The following is an 18191-nucleotide window of genomic DNA, read 5'->3' as shown; positions in this document are numbered from 1 at the left end:
AGTTGGCCATGTCTATTTTGAAACTCTGACCATTGGTATTTTGAACCGCCTAATGGAACAGATTGAAACCGATTTTAATTTTTGGGGTTGTTTTAGCAGGATTATATGTTTTTGTTTTATGATGTTTAACCTTGTTGTATGGTCTCCTTCTGGCAACTGAATGTTTTGCCTTATGTTGGGAACTGCCTTGAGTCCTCTTGGGGAGACAGGGTAGTATATAAATAAAGTTTTATTATTTATTATTATTATGGTAAATACTGAAATAACTATTAAAACCTTCTAAGACTGTGACAGCATCTTGCGCCTACAAGCTATTTCCGCTGGACAAAAGCTAGCAACTACGGCAGTAATTTTGGAGTATTGGTCAGCCAAAAGATAATCAACACAGAACCTTACAGATCTCCCTGGTAAACTTTCTAAAATTGGATTAATAATAATAACAACAACAACAACAACAATAATACACTTGGGAAGTGTTCAACTTGTGATTTTGTGATACGAAATCCAGCATATCTATCTTGTTTGCTGTGTCATAAAATAATAATAATAATAATAATAATAATAATAATAATAATAATAATAATAATACACTTGGGAAGTGTTTGACTTGTGATTTTGTGATACGAAATCCAGCATATCTATCTTGTTTGCTGTGTCATAAAATAATACTAATAATAATAATAATAATAATAATAATAATAATACACTTGTGAAGTGTTTGACTTGTGATTTTGTGATACGAAATCCAGCATATCTATCTTGTTTGCTGTGTCATAAAATAATAATAATAATAATAATAATAATAATAATAATAATAATAATAATAATACACTTGGGAAGTGTTTGACTTGTGATTTTGTGATATGAAATCCAGCATATCTATCTTGTTTGCTGTGTCATAAAATAATAATTAATAATAATAATAATAATAATAATAATAATAATAATACACTTGGGAAGTGTTTGACTTGTGATTTTGTGATACAAAATCCAGCATATCTATCTTGTTTGCTGTGTCATAAAATAATAATAATAATAATAATAATAATAATAATAATAATAATAATACACTTGGGAAGTGTTTGACTTGTGATTTTGTGATACAAAATCCAGCATATCTATCTTGTTTGCTGTGTCATAAAATAATAATAATAATAATAATAATAATAATAATAATAATAATAATAATAATACACTTGGGAAGTGTTTGACTTGTGATTTTGTGATACAAAATCCAGCATATCTATCTTGTTTGCTGTGTCATAAAATAATAATAATAATAATAATAATAATAATAATAATAATAATAATAATAATAATAATAATACACTTGGGAAGTGTTCGACTTGTGATTTTGTGATACGAAATCCAGCATATCTATCTTGTTTGCTGTGTCATAATAAAATAATAATAATAAAACAACTTTATTCTTATATCCCACCCCATCTCCCCGAAGGGACTCGGGGCAGCTCACATGGGGACCAAGCCCAGCAATACAAAATAAAATACAATCACAAAAATACATTTAAAACATAGAAACATAAAATCATAAAACATAGTATGCGTTAAAACATACTCAAGCAATAACTACTAGTCAGGCGCAGTGAACATATTCCATGGGGGACAAAGCAAATGTTGTCTGTGTGCAATATCTTATAATTTATAAAATGTTTTCAAAATTAATTGGATGCCCATCAGATCTGGGCCTTGGGTCTAACGGGGTATTAAACCCGTGGGGACTCTCTGCCAGGGGGTCCTGGGACTACTCGAGCGTGAGTCCCCACAGCCATCTCGCACCTTTTGGGATCCTGGAGCCAAAGTTGTGAGATTGCGCCCACCACCTCCCCCCAAGTCCCCAAAAGAAGCCCTAAAAACGTTTAAAAGGGGTGGCATCTGGACACCCCACTGGGAAAGCCTGGGGTTTTTGCGAGGGGAGTACAGGGACTTAAACACGTGCCAAAGCGGGGGTTTTTGACCCGATTCGGCACGCATTTAACTGCAGTGTGGAAGTGCCCTCAGTCTGACACTGGAACATCAGGAGAGGACCGTTCTGGCTTCCCTGGGAAGAAGGAAAATCCAGATTTGGAAGCAGACACTGAGAAGGGTATCATCTCACATTCCTATCAACCGTGCTTGCAGTGGTGGTGGGACTGAGAGGACAGCCTCTCCTGAAGACCTCGGGGCCTAGGCAGGTTCATACAAGGAGATATGATCTGCCAAATAGCCTGGACCTGAGCCATACAGGGCTTTATAGGCCATAATGATAAATACACACAAATGTCTATACTAGACAATGTCGAAGAGATAAACAAACGCTATAAAGGTTCAAAACATAAAAAGAGATGTGTATATTAGAGCAACTTGCAAAGGCCACAGAAATAGTCAGGCCTCTCTGAGTATAGAGCTATCTTCCTTCTATGTATTGAAAAGCTTGTTCCAAAAACCTTGACCAAAAGTTCTTTTGATTCTTTGAGGTCCTGTGTTGATGACATCAAATGTATAGCATATCTCTTGAAATTACAGTCTCTTGGAAGTAACTGAACAAGCTTTTCAATACCTTTGAAGTCTTAAAAGATATATTAACCAATATTATTTTGCAAAGGTTGAATGTGTTTATATTATTTTGGTTGCCAAATTCAATTGATGTTTAAATAGTGGAGACTATTACAGTCTGGAAGATACTACTGTGGATTATAACAGTTGACTGTACTTATTATTTTCATTACCGTTGTTTACTCTCAGGTAATATTGTATGTATATGGTGCTCTGAATTACATAGTGCAACTTATGTTTTGAAACTTTATAGTATTCGCTTATCCTTTTTACATAGAAGGAAGATAGCTCTATACTCGGAGAGGCCTGACTATTTCTGTGGCCTTTGCAAGTTGCTCTAATATACACATCTCTTTTTATGTTTTGAAACTTTATAGGCCATAACCAGAACTCTGAATTGTGCCCAGAGACGAACTGGCAGCAAGTGGAGTTGTCGCAACGGGGGTTGCGACAACTATTCTCAATACAAGTCATACCTAAGTAGGCGGATATATATAGGTATCAAATAACTGAGTGAATACAAACTCGCTGGTTACATGTCACGGCTTCAGTATGTTTATGCTGAGAAGCGTTTCTCCTTTGTATGTAAATAAATAATGGTAGTGAGAGTTACTTCACAACGGGGTTGCTGTATGTATTCCGGGCTGTATGGCCATGTTCCAGAAGTATTCTCTCCTGACGTTTCGCCCACATCTATGGCAGGCATCCTCAGAGGTTGTGAGGCATGATTACCTCACAACCTCTGAGGATGCCTGCCATAGATGTGGGTGAAACATCAGGAGAGAATACTTCTGGAACATGGCCATACAGCCCGGAATACATACAACAATCCTGTGATCCCGGCCATGAAAGCCTTCGACAACATACTTCACAACGTGTTGGGACGTCACAGGAGAGAAACCACAAAGGAGACTAAATAGATAATGGGAGGTTGAAAAGCACTGGATACAATATATTTCCACAAACCCAAATCCACTACAAGCAGTAGTAAAACAATCACAGAGGTAAATATTTTTTGCAACTTATATACAACAAATGAACATGTATACAAAGAACATAAGACTGTTATATACACAGTGATTGGTTATAGCCAAGAGAGTTCAACCATTAAGAATCTTATAGCAATAATTTCCTTCTGGAGAGCTGTGTAACGATCTTCAAAGGATGCCAGAAGTTTATAACAAACTGTATTGAATGTTCGTCCTTGCTTGGGATGAAGGTATCAAGCACAAAGACTTTGGAGCAGACTTCTCTGTAACAGCAGCTCTGAGACTTCTCCTTAAGAGCATTAGATTCCTTACTCTCTTGTAAGTAAAAGTTTATAAACTTAAATGTTTATGAAAGGATAATCCTGTAATAATACTAATTGTGTGGAGCTTCCGCTTCCTTGTGGAAGATTTCCACGTAGAAGCTTTCCAGACCGGTTTCATTAAGTCTTCCTTGTTAGAGTATTTGCAGAACAGCGGTAGTTGGATGGAAGCAGTAGAACGCAGAACGAAGAGCCACTCAGAGATGTTGTTAAAACTATTTACAAAGTTTTACTGTATGCAGCAATAATCAACACAAACAGACTTGCAGACAACAGACGAACACAGGACTGCTCTGTTCTCCAACAGAACTTGACTCGAACTCTAGGCAGACAGAACTCAACTGAACTGAACTGAACTGATGCCATCGTTATGCACAAACACTTGTGTCTGGATACTCCCTAGTTCCAGCCACACATCAAGGTCATCATAGCTTCTTGGCAATTAACTCTTTCCACATTATGGTACAATCTGGATGATGCAATCAGTTGCAATACAAGCATGGCACAAATTGCATTTAAACACTATCAATACACATATCCCACATTAACGTTCCTCAGGTGGAAAAATAATTACAAAATGAAGTGGACATCAAGTTCTCCAAAATATTAAGTCTTCCTCAGGTGAAAGAATTTGATGTATATAAGCTGCAAAAAATATTTACCTCTGTGATTGTTGTACTACTGCCTGTAGTGGATTTATGCCTTTGTGATTTTGGGAATCCATTTTATTTTTACAATGTATTTCCCCCACATCTCGAATACCGTAAGACCCAAGGTTTAACTGGCCTCAAGTCAGTAACAAATAAAATTACTACTACGACAACACCATTATTCCTACCTTCACACACAGGTATCCTCCGTTCACAATCAGCCCCATTACCTCCCTTTCTAACCCATTGCCACTCCCACGTCCAGTTTATATATCAACTTGGTTTGGGAGTGAAGCTAATGGAGCAGCTCTTGAATATTTTATTTAAAGACCCTAAAAATCCGTTACCTAGATAACCCTTACTCAAAAATATTGTTTTACCATGAAAGTGTCGAAGGACATGTTCTGCCTGACATTTGCTCTTTGCTCACAATATAAGGTCATTCAAACTGCAGTAATTATTTGGCTGCTGGATGATACGTGGGATGAACTATGAACATGTCACCTGAGGATAGTGCATACGTGGAGCAAACTATGGACACTTCACCTGATGTGATGAGTAATGAGTTATATAAGTTACAAGGCAACTACGCATGTCCAAAAGGATTGTAATAGTCAGCAAATTCCATTGTCAGCTAGCTTTCTGCGCATGCTCTGTAAAATTGTATAAATTGGAAAGCCACTAAAGGCAAGGTGTGGCATTGCGTTTTTTGGGCATTAGCTAACATTGTCACCTGCTCTTGGCCAAAAGTAAACTATCTTGAAGACAACTTCTGCTATCAGTCTGCTTTCTTCACCCGCGTCCAAACGAAATTCCACAACAAAGCCACTAGATTTAAACGAGTCAAATCAAATACTAGGAAATGAGTGGGTCATAACAAAGGAAATAGCGGTATTAGGGAAAAGAGAAGAAATGGGAAATAAAAGGGAAATAAAAGAAGCAACAATTGAGTGTGCACAAGCAGTAATAGTATTAGGGTGGTCAGTAAGTAAATGGTACCAATATATGGTGGAGCAAATGGAATTTGAAATAATGAATGTGAAACTAAATGTTGTAAAAACTAATGAAATTAGAACAAAAGAAATGGAAGAAAGATGGACAAGGGTAAAGAACTATATCATGAATCAATCTGGAGATCAAGCCATAAGAAATAAGATACAAATGTTATATAGTATATAGGATGGAAATGGATAAAGATAAAGATATAAAAATTGTCTCATAAAGAAACGAATATGTAAAAAGAAAACAATCCTCGTGTTGGTGGTGGGAATTGTAAATGTTTTGTATATCTATGGTATGTATTTTTTGTGTTTTTTAAAAAACATTTTTTAAAAAACACAGTCCTAGGGGGGGAAAAAAGAAGCCATCAGATTTTCATTCTCTATAGTGGTCAGTAATTCTGCCTTTGCCTTCCTCACATGAACACAACACACACCCAATCAGAGGAGTGCTACAGAAGTAGTCTGCTTTGATTTCGGCGAGCCTTTGTCCTGCCTGTGGGTTCTTTGATGCGAACGCACATGATCGATTCGGACAAAACCCTTTCCACACTCCAGGCATTTATAGGGCTTCTCCCCTGTATGGATTCTTTGATGTGAAAGTAAGCTGTCCCCACGAGAGAAGCTCTTTCCACATTCCAGGCATTTATAGGGTTTCTCCCCTGTGTGGATTTTTTCGTGGGAATGGAGAGTCGCGCTCTGGCTGAAGCTTTTCCCGCATTCGAGACATTGATAGGGTTTCTCTCCCGTGTGGGTCCTTTGATGTAGCCGCAAATACTGACTGCGAGAGAAAGCCTTTCCGCACTCGGTGCATTTGTAGGGCCTCTCCTCTATATGAGTTCTTTGGTGCAAGCGTAGGCTTCCACTCTGGCTGAAACTATTTCCGCATTCCAGACATTTGTAAGGCTTCTCTCCCGTGTGGGTTCGTTGATGCGACTGTAGACAGGCGTTGTCACCAAAGCTCTTTCCACACTCCAAGCATTCGTAGGGTTTTTCCCCTGTGTGAATGCGCTGATGTGAACGTAAACTGTCGCCGCGAGAGAACCTCTTCCCACACTCCATGCATTGATAGGGTTTCTCCCCGGTGTGAGCTCTTTGATGCTTAGCACACGTCCCGTAATCGCTGAAGCTCTTTTCACACTCCATGCATTTGTACGGCTTCTCCCCGGTGTGCTTTCGTTGGTGTGACCGTAAGTGTCCGCTCTGGCTGTAGCTCTTTCCACACTCCATGCATTTGTAGGGTTTTTCTTCTATGTGAATCCTTTGATGTGAGCGCAGGTTTCCACTCTGGCTGAAGCTCTTTCCACACTCCGTGCACTTATACGGTTTCTCCCCGGTGTGCGTTCTCTGGTGCGAACACAGATGCGCACTAGCGCTGAAACTCATTCCACACTCCGTGCACTGATACGGTTTCTCCTCGATATGCGTCCTTTGATGGGCACGTAAATTTCCACTCTGGCTGAAGCTCTTTCCGCATTCCACGCATTTATATGGTTTCTCTCCCGTGTGGATTCTTTCGTGCGAACGGAGCTGCCCACTGCCACTGAAGCTCTTCCCACATTCCACGCATTTGTACGGCTTCTCCCCCGTGTGAGTCCTCTCGTGTAAATGTAGGTGTGAAGCCTGGCTAAAACTGTTCCCACATTCAATGCATTGATAGGGTTTCTCCCCTGTATGAATTCTTTGATGCGAATGTAAGCTATTACCACGAGCAAAGCTCTTCCCACACTCCATGCATGTGTATGGTTTCTCTCCTGTGTGAGTTATTTGATGTGAATGTAGGTGTCCACTGCTACTAAAGCTCTTTCCGCATTCTGTGCATTGATACGGTCTCTCCTCTGTTTGAGACTTTTGTGGGTAGGCATCCGGGTCACCCTCACTGAAACTCTTTGTCCATTCCTCGGAGCTGTATGGATGCTCCACTTTGTGGTTTTTCTGATGGGAATAACACTGTCCGCTCTGACTGAAGGTCTTCCCACATTCCATGCACTCGTATGGCTTCTCCCCGGTATGAACACGGAAGTGTATGTTCAAGTGCGATTTATATTTCCATTTCTTTCCACAGACTGGACACTGCTTCAAATGTGAGTCCAGGGGTTCGGAAAAATCGGGAGCCAGAGAAGCAAAGGAGTTATTTTTCCTTTGTTGCTTTCTTTCCTGTCTTTTTTGTCCCCTTTGATTTCCATTTTCTTCCTTTTTCATAACTGGCTTGGTTATATTCGTTGAGGTTGAAGCCGACTCTTGATAGGCCTCGTTATCTTCCTTAACATCTGCTTGAGGAGAAAAAGAAGAGTCACATTAAGGAAAAAAACATGAGAATTCTGTATGTCGAGATTGTGACCCATCTAACTTTTCTATTCAGACTCTAAAATGTAATTAAACAAGAACGCAGCTGCTTTTGATAAAAGGGAAAAATTCCTCCCTCAAGCTGCTTAACAAGAAATTTCAAAAAGCTATTAAAATGTAATACATTTAATTTTGAAATGGTGTCTGGGTAGGCAATAGTGTGGGAAAGAGAAACTACAGATTTTTTAATATGTTTTTATTATCTCTGTCTTTTCTGAAATTCTTATATTTATCTGTTGAGAATTAAAATAATAATAATAAATTATTATTATTATATGTAAAGCAAAGTGAAGAACCTTGATTGAAGTCAAAATTCAGAAACTCCTCAAAGCACAGCAGACAAAAAACCAGTACAAGAAAACCGCACTACAAACTAGAGCTGACAGCTGGCACAACAAAACATTGCATGGAAAGTTCCTTGACAAAATTGAAGGAAAAGCTGATAAGGAGATGACCTGGCTCTGGCTCACGAATGGGACCCTGAAGAAGGAGACAGAAGGCCTGATCCTTGCAGCCCAGGAGCAAGACATCAGGACAAAGGCAATTCAGGCCAAGATCGAAAAATCAGCTGATGACCCAAAATGCAGACTGTGCAAGGAAACTGACGAAACCATTGATCATCTCCTCAGTTGCTGTAAGAAAATCGCACAGACAGACTACAAACAGAGGCACAACTATATGGCCCAAATGATTCATTGGAACTATGTGGCCCAAATGATTCATTGAAACTATAGAATTAAAATAAACAATAAATAACAGTTACAACACATCCAGTTTTGGCCTACAAGAACCGTCATCAGGTTGTTGGGTCTGTAAATATTGCGTATTATTAATACAACCATACAATTTGTCATATAAAAACAACAAGCTTGTAAATATATACACCTTACTTACTTACTTATCAAAAAGCTCAACACTTGAGACATGTGGTCTACTAACAGTGCTCTATTTCCTTGGAGATAGGAGATAGGAAATAGAACTTGCTGTGATTATTACTATATTATGTTTCTGAGCATATTATACGAGGGCTATCCAGAAAGTAGATTACGTTTTGGAATTAAAAATGAACAAAGTATAGAAGAAAACATTTACCATATGCAGTTGACAGCCACACCCAAGTACCACTTCTCAACATAGCCGTCATTCAAATCTAGGCACTTCTCATAGCGATGAATGAGCTTGGCAACTCCTTCCCCACAAAACTCTGCCACTTGCATCCTTTTTTAGAGCTTGTCTCCCTTTCGATTTATCATTTTTCTCCATACACGGAGAGGAATATTATAGAAGACTCATTAAGTCCCAAGAGTTGCATTCTCAGCTAAAGTTTCTTCTTTCACCGTCAATTTTTTTATTGAGCCTCAAAATAAGAAGACTGAAATGCTACAATTGCATCAGGTATGACGCTTAAATTAAGATATAGATATAGATATAGATATAGATATATATTAAAAAATTATTGAAGGGTTTACAATTGTGTTACAGAATTAAAAGTACGGAATAGGGGTAGGGATTTCTTCTGACTTCCATTGTTTTGCAAGAAACCTCCTCGCGGCTTTATATGTAAAAAAAGTCTCCATTTACTGTATATACTCGAGTATAAGCCTAGTTTTTTCAGCCCTTTTTTTAAGACTGAAAAAGCCCCCCTCGGCTTGGGTGAGGGTCCTGGTTGGCTTATATTTGGGTCAGCTTATACTCGAGAATATATGGTACATTTATTATTTTTCTCTATTATTATTGGTATTATTACATTTATTATTTTTCTCTATTATTGTTGCTACTATTACACTTATTTTACTCTATTTTTATTATTAATAATAATACATTTATTATTTCACTCTGATATTATTATTATTATTGCATTTATTATTTTACTCTATTTATTATTACATATATTATTTTCCATTATTATTATTATTATTATTATTATTATTATTATTACATGCATTATTTTACTTTATTATTATTAAAATGATACATAAGCACATTTACATTGAAGAAGATGAGAATAATGATTTAATCAGAGTTGGACAGTCTTATCTTAAAGTTGAGCCTTATGTAAATATTCAAAAACATTTAACCTACTGCCTCAATTAATGTCATTTTATTGGTATCTATTTTTATTTCTGAAATTTACCACTCTCGGGTTAGACTGGAGTCAATGTTTTCCCAGTTTTTTGTGGTAAAATTATGTGCTTCGGCTTATATTTGGGTTGGCTTATACTCGAGTATATACGGTATGTCAAAATCAGTCTCTACGTCAGTGATTCCTAACAAGTAATATTCTGGTTTCATCGGAAATTTTTTATTTATAATTACAGTACAGTCTCACATATCCAGCATTCACTTATCCAACATTCTGGATTATCCAACGCTGTCTGTCCTTTAGTTGTCAATGTTTTTGTAGTCAATGTTTTCAATACATTGTGATGTTTTGGTGCTAAATTCGTAAATACAGTAGAATCTCACTTATCCAACATTCGCTTATCCAACGTTCTAGATTATCCAACGTATTTTTGTAGTCAATGTTTTCAATACATTGTGATGTTTTGGTGCTAAATTCGTAAATACAGTAATTACTACATAGCATTGCTGCGTATTGAACTGCTTTTTCTGTCAAATTTGTTGTATAACATGATGTTTTGGTGCTTAATTTGTAAAAACATAACCTAATTTGACGTTTAATAGGCTTTTCCTTAATCCCTCCTTATTATCCAACATATTTGCTTATCCAACATTCTGCCAGCCCGTTTATGTTGGATAAGTGACACTCTACTGTATTTGCGTTTCTTCATGAATTGTTTTCCAGTATTTTTTGGTTTTATCACATGTCCACCATGTATGGTAGGATGATCCTTCCTGATTTTTACATTTCCAACATTTATTTGTGTATCTATCTATATACATTATTTTTATATATGAATTTCCCCTCATATGTTTGCAGGTCTTTGCAAATCCTTTATACATATAGATCCATGTACCTGTGTCTCTGTAGCCATACATATACATTATTTTTATATATGAATTTACCCTCATATGTTTACAAGTCTCTGCAAATATCTATATAAAGAGAGATATCTGGAAAGATATGAATATATTCTTACCTACCTTTATATAGGACTTGCAAATATTACAGGGGGAAAATGAACACACAAATATATATAGACATGTCTATATATATATATATATATATATATATATATGGGGCTTGCAAGTATTGTAGGGGAAATGCACATAGAGACACAGAGGGATTTGCAAACATTTCAGAGGGAAATGCATATGTGAAATTAGTATCTATAATTATAGATCTATATCTAACTCTGCATTGTTTATATAAGCATTGAATGTTTGCCTGTTACTATGTTGGAAGCTGGCCTGAGTCCCCATGGGGAGATAGGGTGGGATCCAAATGAAGTTTTTATTATTATTATTATTATTATTATTATTATTATTATTATTATTATTATTTTATATGACACAGCAAACAAGATAGATATGCTGGATTTCATATCACAAAATCACAAGTCGAACTTGTGATTTCCCAAGTGTCTAGGACTGTGCGATGTATTTTCGGATGATGCGTGCAGATCCCAGTAGGGTGGCCTTTTGCAGTTGGCAGATCATGATTTTGTCAATGTCTATTGTTTCCAAATGCCGGCTGAGATCTTTTGGCACGGCACCCGTTGTTGTTGTTGTTGTTGTTGTTGTTATTATTATTATTATTATTAGGTTATTGTTGATACCATATTGTTTTTGTTGCCCCTACTTTTCCACTTATAGAGCTAGTTTATTGCTTTTCTTTGAAATACGGTAAATATTTAAAAACATTTAACCTACTGATGCCTCGATGAATGAAATTTTATTGGCATCTATTTTTATTTCTGAAATTTACCTGTAGCTGCTGCATTTCCCACCCTCGGCTTATACTCGAGTCAATAAGTTATCCCAGTTTTTTGTGATAAAATTAGGTGCCTCGGCTTACATTCGGGTCAGCTTATACTCGAGTATACATGGTATATTCAAAATTACAGTTCTGGACCAAGTTTGGTACAGTGTGGTCCTGGGCTGGCATCCCATTTCCCTTCATTCCTTCAGTACCTGTCCAACAAAACTCACCCAGAATGGCCACCTTCTCATCCTCCTCCTCCTCCTCCTCCACCTTGACTTGTGTGTAGAGAGCCATCTGTCCTGGATCCAAGAGACTTCACAAATTACAAAGACATCTCCTCAAGGTAGAGCAGCACCTGAAAGGGAAAATAATAGCAACGCTTCTGTAATTCCAAATAATCCTTCTTCGGTGTATATCCCGTCCAGTGTTCTAAGACCTTCAAGTACTTTTGTCTATGTTCTCAGACTGCATCCATATTACCAAATGAGGATATTGATGATAATAATGATGATAAGAAGGAGACAGAAGGCCTGATCCTTGCAGCCCAGGAGCAAGTCATCAGAACAAATGCAATTAAGGCCAAGATTGAAAAATCAGCTGATGACCCAAAATGCAGACTCTGCAAAGAAGCTGACGAAACCGTTGACCATATCCTCAGCTGCTGTAAGAAAATCGCACAGACAGACTACAAACAGAGGCACAACCATGTGGCCCAAATGATTCATTGGAACTTATGCCTCAAGTCCCACCTGCCAGCAGCAAAGAACTGGTGGGATCACAAACCTGCAAAAGTATTGGAAAATGAGCAGGCAAAGATACTGTGGGACTTCCGAATCCAGACTGACAAAGTTCTGGAACACAACACACCAGACATCACAGTTGTGGAAAAGAAAAAGGTTTGGATCATTGATGTTGCCATCCCAGGTGACAGTCGCATTGACGAAAAACAACAGGAAAAACTCAGGACCTCAAGATTGAACTTCAAAGACTCTGGCAGAAACCAGTGCAGGTGGTCCCGGTGGTGATGGGCACACTGGGTGCCGTGCCAAAAGATCTCAGCCGGCATTTGGAAACAATAGACATTGACAAAATCATGATCTGCCAACTGCAAAAGGCCACCCTACTGGGATATGCACGCATCATCCGAAAATACATCACACAGTCCTAGACACTTGGGAAGTGTTCGACTTGTGATTTTGTGAAACGAAACCCAGCATGTCTATCTTGTTTGCTGTGTCATACAACGTCGTTGTGTCAATAATAATAATGATCTCATTTGCTGTGTCATACTATGTCTTTCTGTCACTAACAACAACAACAACAACAACAACAACAGTTATCCACCTCCCCTGATGGCACGAGGCAGGGTGCAACATATGAACATAGATAAAAATACATCATTATAAAAACATATACCAAACATATGGTACAAAATCAACATACAGCGGTAATAGTGCCACTCTGCACTTTATTGCTGATAGTTAACTTATTTGTAGGTTTTATTGCATTTTAGGGATTCTATCATTCTTATATTTTAAGGGGATTTTATGTCCATCGTTGTTTTTATACTTATGTTATATATTTTATATTTGTGTATTTGTATACTGTTATTTTGGTTCGGATTTGGCACTGTGGTTTGGCACTACCCACGGGGGAGATGGTGGCAGGGGACAAATAAAGATTTATTATTATGTTTATTATTATACATAAAAAAAACATCTGGGCATCTCCTGGGCAACGTCCTTGCAGATGGCCAATTCTCTCACACCAGAAGCGACTTGCAGTTTCTCAAGTCGCTCCTGACACACACAAAAAATTAGTATTAGATTATTAGATTTATTATTATAATTATTGGCTTCCCCTGGTGGTGCAATGGGTTAAACCCTTGTGCCGGCAAGACTGCTGACTTGAAGGTTGGGTTGCTGAAGATTGCCAGTTTGAATCCAACCTGGGGACAGCACGGATGAGCTCCCTCTGTCAGCTCCAGCTCCATGCGGAGACATGAGAGAAGGATGGTTAAACATCAAAACATCCTGGTGTCCGTTGGGCAATATCCTTGCAGACAGCCAATTTTCTCACACCAGAAGCGACTTGCAGTTTCTCAAGTCGCTCCTGACATGGAAAAAAAAATACCTGAAGCATTCTCTCCTGACGTTTCTCCAGCATCTATGGCAGGCATCCTCAGAGGTTGTGAGGTCTGTTAGAAACCAGGCAAGTGGGGTTTATATATCTGTGGAATGATGTCCAGAACTCTTGTCTGTTGGAGGCAAGTGTGAATGTTGCCATTGGCCAGCCTGATTAGCACTGAATGGCCTTGCAGCTTCAAAGCCTGCTGCTTCCTGCCCGGGGGAATCCTATGTTGGGAGGTTCTTTGGAGGCTGTTAAACAGAGACTGGTCCGGGGGTGCTTAATAATAATACCGTAGAGTCTCACTTATCCAATATAAACGGGCCAGCAGAACGTTGGATAAGTGAATATGTTGGATAATAAGGAGAGATTAAGGAGAAGCCTATTAAACACCAAATTAGGTTATGATTTTACAAATTAAGCACCAAAACATCATGTTATACAACAAATTTGACAGAAAAAGTAGTTCAATACACAGTAATGCTATGTAGTAATTACTGTATTTACAAATTTAGCATCAAAATATCACGATGTATTGAAAACATTGACTACAAAAATGCGTTGGATAATCCAGAATGTTGGATAAGCGAATGTTGGATAAGTGAGACTCTACTGTAATAATAAAATACAGTGTCAAATACATTTAAAACAAGAACACATAAAACAATTTGAATGTGATTTTCCTGCTTCTTGACAGAGGGCTGGACTGGATGGCCCACGAGGTCTCTTCCAACTCTAGGATACTATGATTCTACAAGCTGTTAGCTGGCCCTGATTGTTTCCTGTCTGGAATTCCCCTGTTTTCTGAGTGTCAGACAACACAGAGAAGCCACTGGAATCCACAAGCATGTGGACAGTTTCAACAGAAAGGAGGAAATCGTGAAAATGAACAAAATCTGGCTACCGGTACAGTAGAGTCTCACTTATCCAACACTCGCTTATCCAATGTTCTGGATTATCCAACGCATTTTTGTAGTCAATGTTTTCAATACATCGTGATATTTTGGTGCTAAATTCGTAAATACAGTAATTACTACATAGCATTACCGCCTATTGAACTACTTTTTCTGTCCAATTTGTTGTATGACGTGATGTTTTGGTGCTTAATTTGTAAAATCATAACCTAATTTGATGTTTAATAGGCTTTTCTTTAATCTCTCCTTATTATCCAAGATATTCACTTAACCAAGGTTCTGTCGGCCCATTTAGCTTGGATAAGTGAGACTCTATATGTATATAAGTTTATGTGTATATCTGTATATATATTTATGTGTGTATGTGCATATATGTATGTATGCATATGTATGAATGTGAATGTGCACATTTGAATGTCTATATATGCATATATGTGTATGTGTGCACATATGTAATGTTTAATAGGCTTTTCCTTAATCTCTCCTTATTATCCAACATATTCGCTTATCCAACGTTCTGCCGGCCCATTTAGAATCATAGAATAGTAGAGTTGGAAGAGACCTCATGGGCCATCCAGTGCAACCCCCTGCAAGAAGCAGGAAAATCTCATTCAAAGCACCCCCGACAGATGGCCATCCAGCCTCTGATTAAAAGCCTCCAAAGAAGGAGGATAGATAAGTGAGATTCTACTGTATTTTTGAAAAAAAAAACTCTAGAATCAACACTGAAAACCAGGGGGATTCCAGACATGAAACAATCAGGGCCAGCTGACACCTCCCAAGAAAGGATTCCTCCAGACAGAAAGCAAGATGCAAGGCTTTTCGGTGCTAATCGAGGTAATTAATAGCAACATTCACACCTGCCTCCAACAGATGAGAGTTCTTTCTTTCCACAGATATATAAACCCCAATTGCCTAGTTTCCAACAGACTTCACAACCTCAGAGGATGCTTGCCATAGATGTGGACGAAATGTCAGGAGAGAATGCTTCTGGAATATTTGGCCAGACAGGCTGGAAAACTCACAGCAACCCAGAGATTCCGGCCATGAAAGCCTTTGACAACACAGACCTGTCATGCCTTCCCAGAGTCCCACCTCTCTTGTGACCCCAATCTCAAGGGGTCCCTCTGCAGCCCCTCCCCAACAATAGGCACCCTGGGGGTCTCCTCCAACTATTCCCCACCTCTCCCTCCTTTCTTCCATTCACCCCACACACACTTTTAAATTCTTCCAATTTTTTCCCATTAGAGATCCAAATGCAAGTAAGGACATTCTCCCCCTTGGAAGCCCCTTCCCCAAATATCAGAGCCCCATGGAGACCCCTAAGCAAGCAGAGGAGGCCTTGGGAGGGGGGTAAAGAGAGAGATATGGGGGGGGGCTTCCTTTGTCCTATCACAATAACACTCCCCACACACCTCCTTCCCTCCAGGAGACCCCTCCCCTTCCAGTTCCCCCCCCCTCCCCAGGCAAGTAGGGGGTTTGCAAAGAGTGGGGTGTCAATCATTCTAGCTCACCTCCTTGGGATGGCAGGAGGATCCCCTGGAAGAAGCAAGGTGGGAGGGGGTCTTCTTCCAAATGACAGCTTTGCTGGAAAGAAAGAAGAAAGGCGGAGGAAAATATGGGGGGGGGGGGTTCAGCTTGCTGCTCCAAGCTTCCTAGAGAAGGCCAGGGAAATGCTAAGCAAGGGGAAGGGATAAGAGTGAGTGACGCATCTCCTGACCTCACCCTGGGGGGAAGCCAAGGGGGCTCCTCTTGGAAACAGCAGCCTTCTGCAAGCCTGCTATACGAGTAGGCCATGTGACCCAGATCTTAGCATATTCAGAGTGAGACTCCATCCTAGAATGCCTTTGAATCAGGAATCAGTTGAAGTCAGTTAAGTCATTTAGCAGTCAGTTGAGGCTTGGGTCAGCTGGAAGTTAGAAGTCAGGGAAGTCTGTTGAAGTCAAGTCAGTTAGCAGTCAGTTGAGGCTTAGGTCAGCTGGAAGTTAGAAGTCATTGAAGTCTGTTGAAGTCAAGTCAATTAGCAGTCAGTTGAGGCTTGGGTCAGCTGGAAGTTAGAAGTCAGTGAAGTCTGCTGAAGTCAGTTAGCAGTCAGTTGAGGCTTGGGTCAGTTGGAAGTTAGAAGTCACTGAAGTCTGTTGAAGTCAGTTAAGTCAGTTAGCAGTTAGTTGAGGCTTGGGTCAGCTGGAAGTTAGAAGTCAGGGAAGTCTGTTGAAGTCAGTTAGCAGTCAGTTGAGGCTTGGGTCAGCTGGAAGTTAGAAGTCAGGGAAGTCTGTTGAAGTCAAGTCAGTTATCAGTCAGTTGAGGCTTAGGTCAGCTGGAAGTTAGAAGTCATTGAAGTCTGTTGAAGTCAAGTCAATTAGCAGTCAGTTGAGGCTTGGGTCAGCTGGAAGTTAGAAGTCAGGGAAGTCTGCTGAAGTCAGTTAGCAGTTAGTTGAGGCTTGGGTCAGTTGGAAGTTAGAAGTCAGGGAAGTCTGTTGAAGTCAGTTAAGTCAGTTAGCAGTCAGTTGAGGCTTGGGTCAGCTGGAAGTTAGAAGTCAGTGAAGTCTGCTGAAGTCAGTTAGCAGTCAGTTGAGGCTTGGGTCAGTTGGAAGTTAGAAGTCACTGAAGTCTGTTGAAGTCAGTTAAGTCAGTTAGCAGTCAGTTGAGGCTTGGGTCAGCTGGAAGTTAGAAGTCAGGGAAGTCTGTTGAAGTCAGTTAATTCAGTTAGCAGTCAGTTGAGGCTTGGGTCAGCTGGAAGTTAGAAGTCAGTGAAGTCTGCTGAAGTCAGTTAGCAGTCAGTTGAGGCTTGGGTCAGTTGGAAGAAGTCACTGAAGTCTGCTGAAGTCAGTTAGCAATTAGTTGAGGCTTGGGTCAGTTGGAAGAAGTCACTGAAGTCTGTTGAAGTCAGTTAAGTCAGTTAGCAGTCAGTTGAGGCTTGGGTCAGTTGTTGCCAGTTAGGTCAGTTAGAAGTCAGTTGAGGCTTGAGTCAGTTGGAAGTTAGAACTCAACCTTATGCTGCATTGAGATGTCTGTTTGCAGCACATGGAAAGTACAGTATACTATAGTCAGTTGAAGTATAGTATTTACAGTAGAGTCTCACTTTTCCAACATAAACAGGCCGGCAGAACGTTGTGTGAGCGAATACGTTGGATAATAAGGAGAGATTAAGAAAAAGCCTATTAAACATCTAATCTCTCCTTATTATCCAACATATTTGCTTATCCAACGTTCTGCTGTCCGGTTTATGTTGGATAAGTGAGACTCTACTGTAATGATATTTTCAAAGCTGAGAACTTTCCATTCTCGATGCCACAGCCTTGAGATTATGCAGAATGATGCAGCAGGATTGAGCCAGAGTGGAGTCATGTTCTAAGTGTTGCACTAAGGCTCTGGGAGACCAAGGTTTGAATCCTGACTCCACCATGG

General features: G+C 39.3%; 1 protein-coding gene across 2 annotated transcripts; it reads right to left on the bottom strand.

Moving 5' to 3' along the window:
- Positions 1 to 3480: 3480 nt before the first annotated feature.
- Positions 3481 to 17775, bottom strand: LOC100560211 (zinc finger protein 883). 2 transcript variants are annotated; one of them, XM_062972894.1, is made up of 3 exons: positions 16298 to 17775; positions 11970 to 12097; positions 3481 to 7783 (listed from the first exon to the last, which is right to left on the bottom strand). In XM_062972894.1, exons 2-3 carry the CDS (start codon positions 12034 to 12036, stop codon positions 5952 to 5954), a joined length of 1899 nt encoding a protein of 632 aa, XP_062828964.1. In that variant the 5' UTR covers positions 12037 to 12097; positions 16298 to 17775; the 3' UTR covers positions 3481 to 5951. The 2 variants fall into 2 exon arrangements, with proteins under 2 accessions (XP_062828964.1, XP_008121695.2); XM_008123488.3 differs by having other exon boundaries at positions 3481 to 7780; positions 16298 to 17774.
- Positions 17776 to 18191: the final 416 nt, after the last annotated feature.

Source organism: Anolis carolinensis, chromosome 2 (genome assembly GCF_035594765.1).
Source record: "Anolis carolinensis isolate JA03-04 chromosome 2, rAnoCar3.1.pri, whole genome shotgun sequence".
NCBI classification, from domain to species: Eukaryota; Metazoa; Chordata; class Lepidosauria; order Squamata; family Dactyloidae; genus Anolis; species Anolis carolinensis.
This window is presented reverse-complemented; position numbering and strand designations above follow the sequence as displayed.